A 21,274-nucleotide genomic window follows, 5' to 3' on the forward strand; every position below is an offset into this window, starting at 1 on the left:
GAGTGGCCGTTGAGGCGGCTCCGCCGTGACCCGGAAGGAGTTGGCGGAGGCGGGGAAATTTTGAACAATGTGTGCCGAAAACGGTAAAAAAAAAAAACAAAAACGGAAATAATGCGACCTCCCTGTCTGTTGGGGGGAGGAGAGGTGGGCAACAACTGCCGCGTGAAAAAAAAAAAAAAAAAAAAAAAAAAAAAAAAAAAACCAACCACGTTAATGAAGAGAATCGCCCCTCGCGCGGGCGGGGAGGTTGACGGTTTAAAATGGCGGCCGCGGAGGGGAGAGCGCGCTGAGGGGAGGCGGGTTGGGGCTTTGGGCCCCGGCCGCTCCGGGGGCAGTTCTCCTGGGGTAGCTGCTGCGGGAGTTGTGTGTCTTTCCTGCCCCCGCTGCAGCCGGGCTTGTGCTCTGGTTGCCGCTGCGAGGGGCCCGGCAGGCCGGCGCGGCGCTTCGCGGGCGCTCCGTCACCTCCCGCCGGTAGCGGTGCCGGGGGAAGCCGCCGCGGTCCGTGCAGCTCCAGGCGCGCTGCGATGGAGGCAGAGCCTCTTGCCCGCACGGTGCTACGAGGCGATCTCCACCGGCTGCGCGGGTGCCTGTGAGGGAGCTGTGAGTCGAGCTGGGAAACGTTAGGTACCCTCTTCTACACACAGCGCTCTCTGCAAGTTCGTGTTTTGGTAGCATGCGTGGTAAAATTGGAATGAGGGAGAAGACTAGCACAGCCCTTGTGTAAGGATGACAAGGAGATTCCCCGAGTTCTGTCTAGGGAATTCAGTGAAAGTTGCACTCCCGCACCAAAAGTTGCTCTGTCGCTTAAGGCACTGAATAAAATGGCCAAGCTCCAAGCATAAACAGTCATACCTAGTTCTCATCTTACAACAGTGATGTTTCTACCCATCTGTTTCATAATGCTGTGTTAAAAAAAGAATACAAGCGGAGAAGAGGCAGTTCTCTACTGATTTCTTGAATGGAATGGAAGTATTTATATGAGAAAGCAAATTCAGAATTAGAATATAAATCCTTATTCTTACTGTAACTGTTTAATATATTTTGTACAGAAGTATAAAAATAAACAATGCAAACCCAGAAGCAACCATTTGTTTCCTACTACAAAAAAGTAAAATAAACTAGTACAGCATATTTTGTATTGGTCATGATATATTGTTTGTTCTTCTTTCCCCAAGAATCTTGATTAAAAATTTTCTGATTCACTTGCTGAAACTTTTTCTCTAAGGATAAATTTGAAATACATCTTTACAATGGTTTCCGTGGAACGACAGGGGGTTTCCTGTGTCCCTTCCTCTCTAGTTTCACTCATTTCAGTAGAAGCTTCTGCTGTTGCCAAAAGAATTGGCCCAGCACACCAGCCCAGTTTGCTGTGCAGCTAGATGAATGCTTATGCGGGCATGAGGGGAAGAAGGCATGAGTGGGACACAGTGCCTACAGGATCTTAAAAATCTTACACTAAATACATAACATGACAGCTTTGCTCGTGCTAAAAAAACCCACCTTGACATTCTAATTGGATCCTTATAAAGCAACCTCTGAATAATCATCCTGACTTTCTTGCACAAGTGAAAAATAAACACTGTTTTGAAAAAAACGCATTTTTTAGAAAATACAACTCTGGAATTAAAAGCATTAAATATGCAACAATAGCAGGGATGCAGATTTTAAGTCCTGCACTGTAGATAGCAGAGATAAAATTTGCTGTTTGGTCATTTATTGCAGTAAGTTCTGGATTTCCTCCCCTTCCTCTTTGGCCAGCAGTTAAATGGAGCTGATTTAGCTGAATGCTCCAATCCTGACTTGGACAGAAGATAGTAACAGTAAAAGGCAGCCATTCAGTTGATACAAAATATGTGAGCCTCTTTCAATTTTGCTGATGTTTTAACAGAGATCTTAAAAAGTTAAAGATCAATTGATCTTAAATTTATTATTTAAAAGTACTATGAAGTAAAATATCAAAGGTATGTAATTACTAAAAACGAATGTTGTTCTTTGAGACAAAGCAATGAAAGATTATGGAGACTCTTTCCTCTCTTGAGTCACTGAAACCATGAAAGGCAGAAGCACTGTGCAGAGCATGTGTGTTGGTAGCATGTAGTTTCTCCAAGGTGGGAGTTGTTTTCCCTTTGGAATGATTATTTGCGTGTTTGAGTTCAGCTAATTTGGCAGTTTTCTTAGATGACTTTCTAAGACTTTTATTTTTAACTTGATGGGTATTATTTAGGGGATGGAGATAATAATTCTTAGAAACTAGTATAAATATTTTTAGGATTAGAAGATTTCTACTCTTTCAAGTAGAAAAAGTGTACTTTCATAAAACTGCATTTCCCATAGTGCACAAGGGCTTTCTAGGCTGGATCAGCTGATCTAGATTGTGAAATGTTCCTTATTTCCTGTCTAACGTGCATGGAAATGACTTGTGTGTACGAATGTCTCATCTTTCCCTTGTCAGGTGATTTAAAAGCTGTGGACCAGAATTCTGATTTAGAAGAATGGCAAGAAACTAAGCTGATTAACTAGCTTGATACTTGGAAAACTGCTTCATTTGGGAGAAAGTGATGTCAGGAAGAAGTAGCATACTGCAGTCTGCTCTGCTAACTTCATGGGAAAAGGTAGAGAGAATCTTGGTCTTTACCTTTTGTACTAGACCATTGGTTGCTTGTTTGTTTTTTTGTGTGTTTTTTTTTTCTCCCTCGAGTTACTGATTTTGTTGTACATTATTTAAGAAAGTTACCAGATTTCTTGATTAGTTGATGGTTATGTCCTAGAAGCTAGTAATTGTAATTTTTGAAGCTTTTTGTTTGTTTTATTACTTTTACTTGTTTGTTTTTAACAGAGGTTAAGAGGAAACTTTTAAAAGGAAATAGAGTTTTTCCAGACTGAGGACTGAGGACTTGGCAAGAAACCACAAAATGTCTCCAGAATCAAAAAAACTTTTCAACATAATTATTTTGGGAGTCTCATTTATGTTTATATTCACTGCTTTCCAAACATGTGGAAATATTGCGGTAGGTGTGAATTTCAAAACATGTCACATTTCTATCACACTGATTTGTCCTTTTTTGTCTTTTATGTACTCCAATATAAGAGTTACTTTATTTCAGTTTTTTTTAATGTGCAAGACACCTTGACATTTTGTCTCTTATTTTGGTTTAGTGTTAACTATAATAAGTTGATTAACTGGATAATTAAGCAATTTATTTCTTTAAGATAGCATAGCTGCATATGTACCTGTGCCAGATTGCTTAGAAAGTAGGAAATTAACCTTATAAAATGTCTGAACTTTAAAATAATGTCTGGTTTGACACTTGCAATATTTAACAATTGAATTACATTGGACCTTTCATATTTCTTATTATTCTATGCAATCCCTTTCAAAATATTTGGCCAAGTTATTATTATTAACCATGTCACTAGTTTTTCCTAGAGTGTTTTTCCTAATCGAGCATCTTTTTCTGTTCTAACAAACTAGACATTGAGGGGGAGTGTGAGGATATCATCTGACAAGTAGTCAGACTTCCACAATTGCTAGAACTGCCAAGTCACCTTTCATCTGAATAAGTAATTTACTGCTTTAGTGTCATGTATCTCTTTGTGTGCTGAAGCAAAATTGAGCATAACATAATCCAAATTTACTATTAAAACAGATTGCACTCTTACTACTTACGTTTTTACAATCCTGCTACTGACATACTCAGCCCAGATCCTCTAACTTCCTGAGTTGCTGACGTTGCTTCCCATATTAGTTATATGCCTGAAGGACTGTTAGATTTCAACATACCTCTTGAGCCTACAGGTCTTACAGCTTCTCTTTTCTTGTGTGCAAGAGGAATCCTTGCTGGGTTCAGACATATAAACATCCTGCACTGCATTACAGAAATAACTACTTAGGATAAAAAGTCATAGTACAGCATGATACTGAACATGAGTATGTAAGTACAGCCCAGTGATCTGGAAGTTCTGCCATGCATTCACAGCAACTCACTGAATTGGACCTAGTGATCATGCAATCATGTAATTTATTGTCATTAAAGTCATTACAAGTGACTTTCAATCAGATCTGCCTGCCAATCAACTAATTACATGGTCTCATGATCACTAAAGCTGATTCAAGGGAAAAAGAAAGGAAGAGGGAAATAACAGGAAGCTGAAAAGAACGGAAACTCTTACAAGCAGCTCATAGTTTGGTCAAGTTAAGAGCATTTTTAGACTTCTGTTTTTCCCATTTTTTAAATTTAGTCATACATATCCATCTAAGAGGGGCATTTAGTGAAACAAGTTTTGTGAAATATTTTAAAGTCTCTGATGAAATCATGATAAAATCCTAAAGTACTGATTACTACTTCAAGCATAGATGTTTCTGTGCCAATTATTTCCTTCACTTTCATTGTGGAGTTGTTGTGAGTTGTAATTAATACTTTAAATTATTTTAAGTACTTTGTAGATTCTATTAATGATTAATTCTTATGTTCGATATTGACTTTAAACTGATGCAAGTGTTCTCAAACTACAAGATATATTCTAACATATTACAATGTATGATTTTCTTCTCACAGCAAACTGTTATTACAAATTTGAACAGCACAGATTTTCATGGCAGTGGCTACACAAGGTAATTTACACAGATCTTCTTATTACTTTGCTCCTTGCAGGGTGAAGCTAGTTATAATTCCGTCTGGTAGAGATAAACTTTCAAGAGATTGTAGTGTCCTGTTGACTTCACAATTTAATAGCATACTTAAAACAGTTTAAAACGTAGGCTTCTCACACTCACTCTCGTTCTACTCTGAATTATTTCTGGTTGAACTACACATCTGTTTTGCATATTTTCTCTGTAGGGAGAACAAATACCATACAGTCATCACGTTCTCAACATTTTGTCTTAGGAGATGAAGAATGTGGAAGTTTTAAAATAAACAAAACTGCTAGCTAAGGCCTTGGTTGTTTGCCTTTGTACACTTCTGTGTGTTTGTGTAGGATAGGTGGTGTGCATCAACTTCCAGGAAATACTGCAACGGAAATGTGAAAGGAGCAGTCAGAAACACAAGAAGCAAAGCCACAAAAAGCCGTTCTGCTTGTTTATTGCACTGGCATAGCCAAACTCACAAAGCATCATCAGGGACCTTTTGTATGCCAAAATAATCTGTCATAAAGGAAAACCTGGTTGCTGCTTTGAAGGGTTTACTGTCTTAATTTAAACTAAAAATACAACTAGCACAAAATACATGTATAAAATTTCTGTGGTGTATTTGGGAGAAAATGAAAACCTCAGTGATAGACATGAGGCTCTAGAACATTCTCCTCCAGAGGTACTGGGCACAAAATACAGGAATTATTGTGAAGGCACAGTTTGACAAGCGCATATTGTAAATTACAAGACGTGCTTTCCTGCAATAGTTTGGGACTCTATTCAGCAATCCAAAAAACACTGTACACCCCTATATTCCCCTATAGAGTGCAGTGGGTGAAGGTAACAGAAGAAAGGAAGGTTATTAAAGTTACGCAGTTACTTAAGTTATGTATGTACTAAACTCAAGATTTTGGAATTGACTGAACATTCTTAAATCAGTTGCACGTAAACCCTGTATTTTATTTTAAATACTGAATCGTCTTTGTTGTTTATTTATGTAGCATGTCCATTATTTATGGAGTATTCTCTGCATCAAATCTTGTATCGCCTTCAGTGGTTGCGATAGTAGGACCTCAACTCGCCATGGTTGTTAGTGGCATATTTTATAGGTAAGTATTAATTTTGAATTTTTGTCTGCTTCCTTTGAAATGTTTCTTTTGTTTTATCAAACTGAAGGCTATCATGCCACACATGAAATTGTACTGTCTAAGGAAGGCATCTTGCAGAGATACTGTATCAGTAGAGGTGTAACCGCAGAGTACTTCAGCCTACTGGAAACAGAGTGTATTTTTTCCACAGTATTTCCAGACTTTGCTGACTGCGGAGTCCATGTGGTGGTCTCAGACTAATGACAATATGAAAAAAAATTCTATGTGCTTAGTGGAGTAAAAAGGTTACTTTTTTTTCATGTACAACCTAAACTATTTTCCAATGTCACTTAAGAGTAGCTGATTTAGAAGAAGCTAAGTAAGATACCTGATTGTTAAAGGCCATTGTCCATTTTAAGTCTGTATTCAATAAACTGGTCTGTTCTATTCTAGCCTATACATTGCAGTTTTTATCCAACCTGCTACATGGGCTTTCTACACGGCTTCTGTTTTTATTGGCATTGCAGCTGCTGGTAAGCATTGTTCTTACTCTGCTTACTATTCTTTGCTATATTTGACTATATCTCTAAAATATTTTTATTTCCTGAGCAATATATTCTGTATATTTCAGTACTCTGGACAGCACAGGGAAATTGCTTGACTGTAAATTCTGATGAAAACACCATTGGAAGGAACAGTGGCATATTTTGGGCGCTCTTGCAGTCCAGGTAAACTTTATTTGTTAATCCTCTTTTGGTTGTGTACACATTCTACATTTTACGTTTTTTGATAAGTGGGACACTGCATCAAAAGATACTCCACTGGTACCTTGCAGTCAGTGAAATGGGAGGGACAGCTCGAAGCGACATTTCTATTGCTGTTGTGCATTATAGAACAATGAATGAAAGTTACATATTGCAAGCCTCTGCTCTCACCATGCCGAAAGATACATTTCTGTTAGGGGAGCATTTGACATGTAACAGAAATCTTGTTGATTGTGGAAGGCTGTGCTAATTTGTGTCAGGATGATGAGTGCACTAATAAGCCTTGATGGTCCTGAAAAACCTCACCTGGGACCTCCATCACACCCTTCCCATCTGCCCATGGGCCCAGGAGCCCCATTTAAACTCAGCCCTGGGCCTGGTAGTCTTCTGGAGCTCTGTTGGAGGAGTATTAGTCTGCAGCTTAGCCACAGCCATGCCCCTACTCTGCAATGGATCTTGGTGGTTTAGACCCTAGTCCACAGACTGACTTCCTGGCTTGGCTTTGTTCTGTTTTGTCACTGTGGATCTGCATGGCAATCACCAGACCTGTCTCTGGCCTGTGGATGGACTTCCCAGCTTGACCTCAGACCGGCCTCATCAACATAAACTTGTAGGATTGTCTGGACTGTTGGTTGACTCTTTGGGTCTGCCCTGCTTGCCTTGCTCAAGTACTGCTGGGCTGGTCTCTACCTGACAAGGCACCTTTTCTGCTGGATGTGTTATACCCCTTGATTCTTGGCCCTCCTTCCCTGAGGGAGCAGCCAGACCTTGCTTACTGAGAAGTTGAAGTGAAGATACTAAAGTTGGACCTGGCAGTCAGAAGTTAGAAAAGAGGTCTTGTTGATACTTCTCCGATACTAAACTTCGAGTGCAGCATCAACCAAAAAAGTTAACAAAAGGCTCAGCATCAAGAAAGGTAGTGAAAACAAGGTAGTGGATGCTGCGTTGCTGCCATGGAGTATTTAGTGCAGATATGGTTTATGCCTCTTGGGAGAGTGTAATGAAATAGGGGTATAGGGAAAAATAACAAAACTGTACAAAAAGATAGAGCTGCTGACTTGTAGAGAGTAAAAAGTCTAGGACTCTTTCCTTTGGAGAAGAAGCATCTGATGAGGATTATACTGATGGGTTACTAAAACATGAAGGTAATAAGTGAGCTGAGTGTAGAACTGTTGCTCACCAAATGCTGCTGTACAAGAACTTGGGTCGCCTGGTGAAATCAGAAGATGATTGGTTGGAAACAGATCAAGTATTTATTTACACAATGGGTGATTAAACTTTTGAGCTTGTGGCAGGGGGGTTGGAACTAGATGATCTTTAAGGTCCCTTCCAACCCAAACCATTCTGTGATTCTATGAATTCTAAATATTGGGAGATATTGAGGAGACTGAATTGCAGAAAGTGCTTAGGCTGGTAAGTGTGCGCTAGATGGCATTGCTAATGCTGTTGTGGGGGCAGAATACTGGATTAGTAGAACATCATTCTGAACCAGTGGCACACTTCCTGTGTTCCTTAAGTTTCAGGTTTCAGCATTAACATATCAGGATGTTATCAGAGTAGCAATTTCCACAAACCCAACTAATCGTGTGTTCTACAGTGAGTAAAATGCATGGCTTTATATAAGGAAACTTGTAAGGCTCTTTTGAATCGCTATCAGAATTATTGTGTTTCAAGAAACTGGAGGTAGGAACACAGAACTTCCCTTGAGCTGTTAACCACTTTAGCATTGCTGGGCAATACTTCAGACAAGACACATGACTCTTCCAAGGCAGTATTACAAAATCATCTCCATAAATATGTCAGCTTTCTAACCTATACCCTTCCAAAATTAGAGACAGAGGCACTTTAGATGTAGATGTCCATATTTGTGCTACCACCTTGTCTTGATTGCTTAAAATAGAAAGCCAACATTATGGGAAAGAATCCTCTACTGTGTTTGAAGTTTTATATAGAGTAAGCAGTTTACACAGATAGTGGCTGGTGTCTTTATTCCTTTCATGATTGCACAGTACTATTTTCTGCATAGAATAGTATTACCATGATGCTACAACCTTAATCTTACCATAGAAAGTGCTGTTCACCCTTGTTGTCCTTTTTGATTACAGCTTGTTTTTTGGAAACCTCTACATATACTTTGCTTGGCAAGGAAAAACTCACATATCAGGTGGGTATTGCTTGTTTATATGGGACGCTATCCTTTAAAATATGGTAGCATGAATAAACAGATGAAATAATGAACTGAAAAGTGGCAATAAACTTGTACAATAACAGACATTTTTTTTCCAGTTTATTGTTAGATAGACTGTATTTTTGGAGCATGTTTTTGATTGTGTTCCATGGTACTCATGGCCCTTGTATTATGTATACTTTTTTTCCTGCATGCAATGCACTTCTGAGTACCTTCTTTTAGGATATTGTCTATGAAATTCTTCAGAATTTATTTTTCCACCATAGCTACTCAGGGATTTTTCCTGTGCAGATACACTTACGCCAAAATACACATTTCTTTGGGGAAAGTTATTCTGGAATGGCTGTATGTTTAATATACACACTGTCCTGTTCCAAAGTACTCTCTTGGTGTAGACTGTCCTGAATCAGATGGGAGAATGCTTAACCTATGAAATAAAGGAAAAGAAAGGAAAACCATCGCAGTTCACTTCATGGCTGCACTAATCACTGTGCTAGAACAGAGCAGTAGCAAGACAGAGGTTGGGACGTGCAGGTGGACTGAGAGTGGGCTGCTGCTGCTTGAACTAGCAGCACTGCTGGGAGAGTGTGTAAAGAACTCAGTTTTCCTTTCTTGGTGTAGTTTATGAAGACTAACTTTCTAATGGGATTGTAATTAATTCTATAGCTTTTTTCATTTGACATCATGCCAGACTGGTAAAGAGCAGCAGAGAGAAAAGTAAACTTCATATTCTGAAGAAGCTGGATAGTGGTTGAGACTCACTGGTTTTAAAGCAGAGATTTCTGCTTAAGTAAACAAGGCAGGGTGGGGTGGTATCAGCTAAGAAAACAGCAATGGTGAAAATAGAGCAAAATGTAAGATTTTAATTACAAAACCTGAGTATTGCTGGAAAACCAACATTGTGTAAATAAATAGGGTCCACGGTCCTGTTCTGTAATGACTGTGAGACTCTTTATTGTAGTGTTAAAGTAAAATATCTACTAGAATGGTCAAGCCTTTTAACATTTAAAAGATAAGGATATTTCTGCTGTAGTCAATCAGGAATAAGATGTTGATTTTTAAATTATAATTATCAGGCTTCAGAAACACTGCTCTGTTGAGATGAATAGTCCATGTCTCTGTTAAATCCACCTTCTCAGGTTTCCCACGGACTTGGGTGTGCTAGCTCAGCACACGTTAATGTTAATTTTTAAAGGTCAGCTCCAGCATTCCCTCACATTTAACACAAAGGCTGAAATGTTATTGAAAGTACAGGAGACACTTTGGATCTGGTGGGTCTGAAATTCTTTGCATTCTAAATTTCATTGCTCTTTCTAGCCACAGAATAGAGCACTTAACTTTGAGGGAGTTCTGCTGTTACATTTCCTTACATCTTTAAATGTCTTGAGGTTCCTCTTTATTAAAAAATGGTATCAGATGATCTGACAGTGTTTAAGAATCAATTCCTCCTTCCTTTTACCACCTAAATGAAAATTTTACAGGTATTTCAAGGTGAAACACATAGTCTCTTTGATCTGTAATTATACAGGTTAATTTTAATTGATGTAGAACAATTTTATGTTTACCTTTAAGCTAAAGGGGAAGTAAATACAAATGTAGACAATATCTTCAGAATCATACACTAGTTCAATCACAACTATTAGCCGTTTCTTGGCTTTTTTCTGCTTAGTATTTGTGCATGGGAAAAACTTCTGTAATACAGATTTTCCTGTGCCAAACAGGTCGGCTGGTGCAGCAGAGCTGGTGCATAGGGCAGCAATTACCTTCTTCCAGCTGTACACTGTATGCTGTGTCAGTTAGATTTCAGTGAGTTTAAGGCCTTTGTAGCTTACAAGCCTACCAGTTCATGACAGTACAGTGCTAATATTTCTGATGCTTGTTGAGAGGCTTGGTTTTTGGTGTTTTTTGTTGTTTTTTTTTTTTTTTTTTATTAGAAATCTGAAGAGTTTTGGTGTACTTTGCTATGTCGACTCTGAATTATCAAAGTCTTAAAAGATATACTTTCTTCTGCTAATGATTTATGCATGTCATTTGTTAATTGGCTCCTCCTTGCTCATAGCATTTGCATGGCAGAAAATGTGAGTGACACTCTTTAATATGCAGGTATTTTATTAGCACCATAAAACAGATAGGAATTTGCCAGCAGCTGGGTACCTTTTGCTCCATGTGAATGGTAAGTTAGAAAATTGATATGCATTTTAAGCGCTGTTACGTAGTATGTCTGTATTAGTTTTTGGAAGGTAGTTGAATTGGTTTTAATTGCTTTTGCACATCTGGTTATGAATCTTCTTTGTTTTTCCACAGAGAGCGATCGCAGAACTGTCTTCATTGCTCTGACTGTTATCAGTCTTGTGGGCACAGTTCTGTTCTTTCTGATTAGGAAACAAGAGGACACAAAAGCTCCAGGGGAGGAAGTTTCTGCTAATGAAATCCTGAGGGACAGCTCGTAAGTGCTCGTGGCAATAACATGTTGTCACATATACTTGTTTGTGCTCCTACTCCTCAATGGAACATCGTGCATTCACTTTCCCCTCTACAGTGGAAACATGAATGTTATGAACAACCTGTAGAATTTACAGATTTAATAGAAAAGTGTCTGTACTTTAACAAGTGAGAATTAATGTTCTTTATATGAGATATTTTCAAGGGTGGAGTGCAGTACTGCACATTAAGTTTTTCCATTAGTAAATGTCTTTGGAGAGCTAACTTTTATCTCTTTTTCCCACTGATTATTATTAAACACATATCTGCCTTTCCTAGTCTGTCTTGCCCTTATCTGCCCATTTTAAGGGCTGGAATAAGCAGACATTATTTGCTTTTTATAGGTTATCTTTTATATACTGAAATATTTTTTTTCATATCTTCTCTAAATATATATATATGCCACCCTGATAAATACATCAGAAATGTGTAGGTACACAGATAGATTCAGTACAGTTTTGCCTGAGGCATCATTTTAAATATTTTTATTTTATTTAAAGAACAATGGAAATGTTTGAAAAACATCAGTAAGTATGCCAGTGAAAAAATGTTCAAAGCTAAAAATGCTCAGAAGAAAGATTCTATTAAGTGGGTTAATTTTTGAATGGCATTCACTAGCACAGAAAGCAAATAAGTTTTCTGGGTAGTAGTTTAGATTCTCAGAAATTTTTAATAATATATTAACATGTTCCAGTATCTACTGCTGGGCTAGAAGACGTACAGAGAATCTGAAAAGTTAAGCTGCCTTCCAGCATAGTGATACAGTGTGGTTATTCTCTTTCCATTTTGACTTAAGTCATTTATTTACCCAGGTCTGCACAAAACAAAATGACAAGAGCAGTGGCTGCCTTCAGTAAGTACTGTTTCATATCAGACTTGCTTCAAAAAATACTGACATATCCTTTCCAGCTCTCCATGATTCTGCTGATAATGTGATCATGGACAAATCACTTAAAATAAAAATTTGTGAACAAATAAGGTGTTAAGAATGCATTTCAGTTATTCCACATCAAATACAGACCTTCAGCAATGTCCTGCTTTGAAAAATGACTGCCAGGTGGCAGTGTTTTTCAGACCAGTGATGACATTTCACATAGGGACACAGGATGGATGAGTTTTGAGACTGATAGGAATTCAGTTGTCTGTGTGAACATTTGTGATTTTGAGCCTAGCCATAATGGGGTTTGCAACTGAAAAAGCTTGGGAACCACTGAGCTAATGTGTGGGCAAATTACTGTTGATGTGGGATTGGTGTGAGCTGGCTGTCTGCACTTGAGAAGTGCTCCTTTCAGGTGACCATACCATGCAGACAAAGCTTGACTACAAGCATAGACTTCGCTTCAATTATGTACTAGTATAGTCCAGGAGAAGTTTGGAGGGGTACTTCTTTGATGTAGTTTCAGATCCAAGCTACTTTACAACAGCTTCCTTATACAGGTGAGCTCAAAAAGAGCAAGTCACCACTTGGAAAAGCTAGTGCATGAAAGTTTTTTTAAAAAAATTTAAAATTCACTAACATAACAAGATGAAGTTACATGTTGTTTTATTTTGCCATCAAATGAAATCAGTTAAAAGCAACAGTTTTGAACTGGAGCATCTTCAGTTTCAATTGGAAGTTTAATGTGGTCTGCCTGTGACTATTAAGTTTGTTTTGAGAGTGGTGATCTTCACTAAGTACTTATTTATCCTTTTAGGAGACAATTGCCATGAACTGAGAGTACAAAAGTACAATGAGCAGAAAATTGTCTGCTAACTGAAAACTGTATCTTTTCTTTGATATTTCCCCCCTTGCATTTCTTACAAAATAGGATTTCAGATAACAGCTTTTCTTTCAAAGGGCAAGTCAGGGATAGTTTCTTTTAGCATTGTTTCCTGTAATAATCACACATAAAATTATATAAAATTATACAAAAATTTGTATAATTTTAACCTATTTTTGTGAAGAGCAAAAGGAAGCGCTTAATAGTGTTACTGGTCATATTAATTTCCATTACTGTGTCTTTACAGAGAAATCTATAAAGCTGAGCTTCACCAAAGAGATTCTGCTTCTCAGTGTTACAACAGCCTACACAGGTATGAAGCAAGCAGAGTGTATAATCATATAGCAGTGCCAGGGCTTTGTTTGGAATTCTAACCCCAGAGTAGGATTGCAATTCCATATCTCTGCAAATATTACTTGAATAATTCAGTTAACATTGAGCAAGTTACTATGGCATTCCTGTGTTCTGGACAGTGTTTCTGTATGGGAGGAGGGGTGCACCTAAATCTGCAAATACTGACAGATGTAGTAATGCTTGGTTCAGTACAGTAATTGTTATAGGTAGATTAAGGCCAATCACATCCAAATATGGATTAATGAATCTTTATTAAGGTAAGAGAGTAAATGCCCCGCTGGGGTGGCCGAGGAGTCGCAGCTCCGTCCAGGCTCACCAAATTGTTTAAGTTTCAAACCCCCTTTTATCCACGCAGCTGCCGGTTTCAACACCTTCGGCAGCCTCCTGGCTTCTTCTACAATCTTATCTTCTTTCTTCAGTCCTGTGGTCACATACACCTTGTCCTTCAAGTCTGGGCCAATTTGCAGCTCCTTTGTCTTTTATGGCTCAGTGGTTTCAGTTCCTCTCTTATCTCAAGGACAAGGGATACCAGAGATGGCCCATTCTGTTCTTTCTCAATCCATTGCAAAGGAGTTACCACCCTGTGATATGGATCATCTGGTGAGCATCCCAAGAGGGGGGGCTGTTGGGTTGGTGTTTCCTCAGATCAATTCCCCCCTTTTCCCAGTAGTAAAGTCTTTCACTTTTCTTAAAATTTGGATCATTGTACTAATAATAGCTTTAGCCTAGGAAGTAATTGTTTAATTACTTTTAGGGAAAGCAAAATTCTTCTATTACTTATCACAGTAATGGGTCACTCAAACTGAGGATTAGGCAAAACTTACATAGCTGATTTGTATGTGATTTGGGTTAATAGGTTGTAGATTATTTAATTAAAATAGATTAGTAGATTGTTGAATTAAAATTATTTTTGTACAGTATGCTTTTAGTGTCCCCTCCACTGAAGTGTGGGAGATTACTAACAGTCTTCATTTTAGTCTTGGTTCTACTGGGAAAAAGTTTAGCCATTTTCAATTATTTTTTGTCACTAGTATTTGCTGTGGCAAAAGCTTGCTTTCTTTTTAGCAACTTGAAATCACGTCTGCCACTGTTAGACCAAGGTATGAGTTGTAAAATAAAAATACATTTATTTTTGCCATATACTCGAGTGATTCTTCCACAAAAAAACTGTAAAATGTTCAAAATGTTACTGGGATCCTTTAACAGATTTTTGAGGGGGGTTCTTGCTCCTTATTTGCTCAGATGTAGTTCTGTTAATGATCAGATTAAGTTTTAGGAAGCATAGCTGCATATTCAGAACCTCAGCTCTTCAGCTCTGATTCACTGTTATGAAAAATTGTTGTTAGCTCTGGTAGGCAGAAAGCAAGACCTAGATGCAAACAAGCTATAAACAATTCCATAACTTCTGCTGAAGTTTGCAGTCAGCTTCTTGTAGAGAAATAGCAAATAGTAGCTATGAAGTCAGCTTGCACTCGCTACTAGTCAGAGCTACAAGTTACTTCACAGCATCTCCAGTGCTGCATTAATGTAAATTAACTAACTTGAATTCCTCTTAGATGTTTAGTGCACTGGGAATGTGAAGCAAGATAACAAGGGAAGGAAGTCAGTCAGGTTTTGCTTGATTAATCTGAAATTTGGTTTTAGAGGTAGCAGGAAAAAAAAATCAGTCCAGTTTGGAAAAAATAGCTGCTGCCATCTGGTGGCTCTTGGTCAATATTGCCACTTTATGTAGAAAAATACAAAATCCCATGAAGCCAACAAAAGCTTTTATTTGCAAAATGGATGATTGGATTATTAAGATTGCTCAAAGTTCACCCCTTTTTGAGGCTATGCAGTTCATATAGCATGTTGGATAGCCTGCTACCTATAGACCAGGATATGGTGTAGCATATTTTTGCAGTAGCAAAGGATGTAAATTAGAAATGGTTCTATCTTTGAACTATTTTTCTCTGTTTAGGCATAACACTTTGCATTGTTTTAAATATGCTTTCAATTACGGAACTGGTATTTTTACACTGATGGTTGCTTATAGTCCTGCTTGATGGACTCAGCTATGTTACTTTTCCTCACAGTAATGACAGTAGAAAGGAGAGCTTTAAACAAATAGCAGTTGTTCTTCCTCAGTTTTAGTTCATTATGTATAGAAAAGCAGCTGTCCATTTTAGGAATCTTAGCTCTTTTGGTATTTGGAGGTACAAGGAGTCTTTCCTAGGAATGCCATAAATTGGGGAGAAAAAAACCCTTACATGTGAAATTCCAGAATTCTTGAAAAGTAAAATTACAATCTATGTAGAGATTCTGTAGTCAACAGAAGCAGTACTGAACCTAAGTGCATGTGACACTGTTTTTTCTAATACATTTTTTTGTAAACTGGCATAGGAGAATATCCTAATTACATAGTTTAAAACTCCCTAATTGCTTCTATTACACATATCTCATTTAAATATATGTATTTGAAAGATACTTTAGGAAAAAACAGCCTTTAGACATAAAGAATTTTTAAATAACTTTCATAAGAGTACATCTATCAATTTTGTTTGTTTTCTTTCAAAGGTTTGGAATTAACGTTCTTTTCTGGAGTATATGGAACATGTATTGGTGCTGTAAATAGGTTTGGCGGTGAAGAGAAAAGTCTTATTGGTCTCTCTGGAATTTTTATTGGTGTTGGAGAAATTTTAGGTGAGTCTAAATTTACCACATTATAGACAAAAAAGATTTAGTTACTCAGAATGGTTTTTTTGTATTTAACTGAAGAGTGTCTTTCAATCTTCCAGCAATGATTATGTAAACAAAAAATGAAATATTAGAAATAAAATTGTCAGTGTGGTTCCTTATTGCACTGTGAATTATACATTACACCATGTACAGTGAATGCAGACTAGGGTGTGAAATACTGATGACTATGAATCCTAAAATTTTGCATTCTTTTTGGGTTAGTGCAAAGAAATACCTAAGACTTAGAATTAGAGAAACATTAGGCTACAGTGTTATTGGGGAATTGTCAGTGTTTCAATATTCTGTTTTTAAATAGTGTTCTGTTTGCATTTTTATTTCTTAAGTGATATCATAACTATTTAAAATTTATTAAAGTATTGCACTAAAGATGTTTTTAAAAATGCTAGCTTGTGTTAAATGATCTGATATTTGAATAAAATTAAATACAGGTAATTCATTCAATTTTTTTTGCTTAAAACTGAAGTTCTGCAGTGTTTAAAGAACAACAACAAAGCCCCCACTGTCTTTGTTCACTAGCGACTTGGATCTATAGAGATATGCATGTTTTTGCAATTAAGAGCTAAGCACAAGGGTATCCATTTTCACTTAGTGTGTTGCAATACTGGCGGAAGCAGTGGCTGCTGGGAAGATACTTGAAAAAGGTTAAGTGTCTTCATCAGCAATCATCTGATAAATCTCCTTCCTGCATTTCTCAGACATCTCTAGCAACTCAAAGATTATGTCATCTGGCAAATGGTGCTGGCAGATCTGTCAAACTCCTTGGGGCTGTTTTCATGTCTGTCAATTTGTTATCCATTATGGGGAAGTTTATAATCTAAGTCTTCAGCATTTTTTTTTTCTAGTATTTGGTTCTGTTCTTTACATCTTCAGTTCTGATTTAATTATCCAATGTTTTCCACTCATACAGGTGGAGGACTGTTTGGTTTACTAAGCAAGAATAATCGTTTTGGCAGGAACCCTGTTGTGATGCTAGGCATCATTGTCCATTTCATAGCCTTTTATTTAATTTTTTTCAACATGCCAAATGATGCTCCTATTGCTCCTATGGAAGGAACAGATGATGTTGCTTACATGATTCCAAGGTATGTAAACTTTTTCCTTTGGCTGGTACAACTCATGATGCATATAAAGAGCTTGTTCCTGTAATAGAAAACTCCTTGAAGCTGCTTTTCTGTGTAGTGACTAACTCCATAGAAAAGGCTTTTAGGAATTCTGTTTTTATTAAAGGTAGATATTCTACCAGTGTGTACCCAATTTAGGAATTTAAATGGCGTAAGAATAAAAACAACAAGGGTATTTGGTAGTAATCCTGTCACTAAGAACCGACATTCCTGAGATCTGGTACAATAGTGAGACCAGCAACTATTGTGCTAAATGTCAGGAATTCCGTTTATTTTAAAACACTGTTGGGCTCAGTTTTACTACAGCAGGAAGCACCAGCCTTGCGCTGTTGCACTGGTTTCCAAAGTCTCTTGTTGTCAAAGTCCACTTGGTCTGGAGCCATGCCATGCCTGTCTGTTATACCACTCAGTGTTAGGGGAAGAATATAGGGAGCTTTCTTATCTCATCATTGTAACTTTCTTTTGGGGTGTATTTTTGCCACGTTGTGTGAAAATACAGTGTTGTCAGTTTGTATAGATACAGCTGCTAACTTGCAATTATAAGTAATTGTGCCTGTGCTGGTGATTAGTCTTTATTTAACTGGAGTATTTTTCTGCAAAATGAATTGATATATTTCTATTATTCCTGCAGTTTTTATGAACTCACCATGTGTATCTCAGCTTTTAATCACTGCCTTGTGGGCTTTGTGGCTCCAGGCACAAAAATGAGTTGTTCTAGCAGTTCTAATTCAGTGTAGGCTTGACTGCAGGTAACAATAACAGAAGGTTTAGCATTCAAGAAATTGAGATCTGATGAAACTATTCTTTTGCCAAACCAAGTGTCCCCAGATCCTTTCCAGTGAAATTTAAAGTTTGATAACTTTCTTCCCTTCTCAGTTTCCAAATAAGTCTGCCAAAAATAGTTTATAGATGTGTAAGCTGTTTGAATGAATGGCTTTTAAATTTTCTTTTCTCCTTCAGCAAAGAGGTGGCCATATTCTGCAGCTTTCTGTTGGGCCTGGGGGACAGCTGCTTTAACACCCAGCTCCTCAGTATTTTAGGATTCCTGTATTCAGAAGACAGTGCTCCTGCCTTTGCCATTTTTAAGTTTGTTCAGGTATTACATGACACAACTTCTTGGAAGTATGACTGTTGGAATGTTATTGAAATACTGGGCTGGGATTTTTAATGAGCTAAGAAGCATTACGTTGTTTCTGCAAAGGGTTTCAGCCTGGCTTTTTTGTCTTTCACAGGAGAGAATGTTTTTAGGTACGAGTAGCTTGGTTGCATAGCTTGGTGTAATTATATAATCAAACTGCTATTAAGAGTTTTGAGGGAATTTAGAAGTGTTGGGAATTGTAGTTTAAAGTCAAAAGGCTAGTGCCGTTAACCAGACTTGGATTTTATTTAAATAACCATTTACTGAATTTACTTACTCAAAGAAGTCTCTGACAGAGGGGTGTGAGTTAAAAGGAAACAAGTTGTGTAAATAGTAGTTGAAGAGTTTGTGGGTGTTGTGGCATATCATGGGGAGTTATCAGGTGGGTACACAGACAAAAGAAGAATTAAGTAATGTTTATCTGTCCTTAAGCTGTCGGAATGCCAGAATGACTGCATCTACCTTAGCTGGAGACTTGATGAAAAGTCTTCACACAGTATAAATACAACTGCTGTATTTTGGGTAGATCAGTTAACTCACAGGCATTAATCTTCTTTTGTACTGAACTTTCCAGGCCAAGATCTGTGTTGATCAGAGGTATTGGTAGAAAATTGGTGGTGCAAAGCATTGACACTGTTCATGCATGGTCACACTAATAGCAAGCTAGTGCTGGGAGCAGAGGTCAGCGGGTGTCTAGTTTAGAAGATGACAGCTGCTTGCTTCAGAAAAATACTTATTTTTCCTTATGCACAGCTCCATTTGTATATCATTCTCAGTGATGTGTAAGAATTTGAGATAGATGTAGAATACAAAGATTCTTTATATGAGCTCTAATGAAAACTTTACCTTTAAAAAGGATAGATTGCAAGTAAGCAACACTGCTTGTTGAAGCCTCTAGCTATTCTGATATAGACTAGTTTGTGATGCTGTAAAGCTAGAAATAATTTTCTGGATTTTTTCTTAAAGCCTTGACAGTGTTGTTTCTAGTCAAACTGCTTTCAAGTACCAGAGACCTGCACTTGCAATGCTGCAAACACTTTTGAGTTTTGTCTTCACTTTCTGCAGTGAACACTAGTTAAATAACAAGTAAAAACTACATCTGTTGTACATCGCATTAAGACATATGTTGAGGTGTAATGAAGTTTTAAGATTATATATCTTCTACAGCAGCGTACTACTAGAGTTGCATATTAAACTGTGTGTATGTCAATTTAATAATCCTTGTAAGTAATACTAGCTTGGATATCTCCACTTACAATCTTTTTACGCTGTGTTTTTCTTTCTTTCAGTCCATCTGTGCTGCAGTTGCATATTTCTACAGCAATTACTTCCTTCTGCAGTGGCAACTCCTGATCATGGTGGTTGCGGGCTTCTTCGGAACAATTACTTTCTTTACAGTGGAGTGGAAAGCAGCAGCAGCAGCAGCTCCTGTTGCCCGTGGCTCAGACTACAGCAGCATTTGATCTAGATACCATGCCTAGTCCAACATAAGGAAAAACATGAGCACATTTATTGTGAGGTGACGCGAGAAGGTGAAAAGATCAAGCTGCTGCAGAGATGAAGATGGAGGAAGCTACTACTAAATCACTGTCAGTCTAAAAGATTGTGAAACATGAGAGAAAAAAAAATGCCAATTTGAAAGGCTTTTTTCTTGCTTTAATCAACCGAGCATGGTATGCATGTTCTTAAAAATCCAGTATTAGAAATGGAAGGAAATGTAGAGATCTATGTATTGAACAACTCTGTTCTGAGATGTACCTTTCAGAATGTAATTGCCTAATTTAACTCTACCATGCACTACAGAATTACAGTTTCATCTTTTCCCTGTAAATTATTTTTCCTATATTCTAATTCTGCAAACACTTGAATTCTTGTATTGAATGAGTGATATTTTTATAAGGTACATTATATCACAGAGTGTGTCTGCACAACTGAGAGATCAATTTGTCATTGACTTTTTCAACAATTAGATATGCAGAAGTATTTCTGTGGGAAATGTTGCTGCCTTATGCTGTATCACCTAGCTCTTTGTTTCCCAACTGTTTGTTTATTAATCTATTCCATGTGCTTAAATTCTCTCAGATGCATGGGTTTCTTTGAAGGAAGCGAATTAGGTTGTAATGGGACATGAACGATTTTACAAGAATTGGAAGAAGTTACTCCTAGCCATCTTGAGGATGTGATCCTGAGATCTGTGAAGTACTGATAATAGAAAACAGTGTCCTCGTTTGGCATCACAGAATTGAGCTGTATTGGGATAGCTGCTCCAACTTTCTCAGGGTAATGCTGTATGAAGGACCGTAAGACACTGCTTCCCTCTCAGACTCCCAAATAATTCTTTGCACTTCAGTTAAATTTTCATCAAAATCTGAGTTGGGAGCATTGTCTAAGATAATTTTTAAAAGTGCAAATAGACTCAGAATGTGAAGTGTAAGAATAATCTTGCAGTGTTTATTCTACTGCATAGTCTAAAAATACCTGAAACGCTTGACGTAAGTTGTTTCATTCATTATACTTTAGGAAGACTGTATTGTAATCTTATTCTACCAAATGTGAAAATAAGGATACTAGCATAGTAAACTATGTTTTAATCCAAAACTGTTACAGATTATATAATACAGTGAATGCAACTCACCTTGATTTTTATGTCTCCATGACTCTGTAGTACTTGCAGTTATGTTTCTGTCTGGTGGGCAAACAAGATGCAACTGAGAGCAGATATGGAACATTGAGAAGGTGCTTTTAGACACTCCATGTAACTATTTTTAGAAAAGTACCATTCACTGACCTTTTTATTTATGCACAGTCAGGACGTTAGTGTTTTATCTTTAAAGATAAGTGAAAAAAAAGGTTGACTTGGTAGGTGTCAGTAGCTCCTCACCAAGGTTAAACTTGGTGAGGGAGTAGGGTATCTCCTGTGATGTTTGCTGCCACTTTTGCTCTCACAGGGCAGGTAACATACAACTCCCAAGAAGCACAGCCCTCTTCATGCACAGTAAATCAACAGAGAGGGA

At 37.6% G+C, this 21,274-nt stretch overlaps 1 protein-coding gene across 3 annotated transcripts; it reads left to right on the top strand.

Moving 5' to 3' along the window:
* The first annotated feature begins 29 nt into the window (after window positions 1–29).
* MFSD11 (major facilitator superfamily domain containing 11) lies at window positions 30–20,900 on the top strand. Of its 3 annotated transcripts, none has more exons than XM_033002497.2 (15): window positions 30–83; window positions 2,453–2,612; window positions 2,837–3,008; window positions 4,557–4,612; window positions 5,632–5,739; window positions 6,172–6,251; window positions 6,350–6,446; window positions 8,588–8,646; window positions 10,975–11,116; window positions 11,964–12,004; window positions 13,159–13,224; window positions 15,819–15,944; window positions 16,909–17,083; window positions 18,083–18,218; window positions 19,550–20,900. In XM_033002497.2, exons 3-15 carry the CDS (start codon window positions 2,913–2,915, stop codon window positions 19,721–19,723), a joined length of 1,356 nt encoding a protein of 451 aa, XP_032858388.1. In that variant the 5' UTR covers window positions 30–83; window positions 2,453–2,612; window positions 2,837–2,912; the 3' UTR covers window positions 19,724–20,900. The 3 variants fall into 3 exon arrangements, with proteins under 3 accessions (XP_032858388.1, XP_032858387.1, XP_009966284.1); XM_033002496.2 differs by lacking the exon at window positions 30–83 and adding an exon at window positions 154–656; XM_009967982.3 differs by lacking the exon at window positions 30–83 and having other exon boundaries at window positions 2,395–2,612.
* The last annotated feature ends 374 nt before the right edge of the window (window positions 20,901–21,274 follow it).

The sequence above is a fragment of the Tyto alba genome, unplaced genomic scaffold (assembly GCF_018691265.1).
Source record: "Tyto alba isolate M040663 unplaced genomic scaffold, T.alba_DEE_v4.0 Super-Scaffold_39, whole genome shotgun sequence".
Classification (NCBI taxonomy): domain Eukaryota; kingdom Metazoa; phylum Chordata; class Aves; order Strigiformes; family Tytonidae; genus Tyto; species Tyto alba.

What these genes read in the sequence shown, in the direction of transcription:
- MFSD11 (XM_033002497.2), top strand. Translation starts at nt 2,913, where the DNA reads ATGTCTCCAGAATCAAAAAAACTTTTCAACATAATTATTTTGGGAGTC. An exon ending in AAACATGTGGAAATATTGCG is followed by an intron (nt 3,009 to 4,556) that starts GTAGGTGTGAAT and finishes TTCTTCTCACAG; the next exon opens with CAAACTGTTATTACAAATTT. An exon ending in GAAATCCTGAGGGACAGCTC is followed by an intron (nt 11,117 to 11,963) that starts GTAAGTGCTCGT and finishes TTATTTACCCAG; the next exon opens with GTCTGCACAAAACAAAATGA.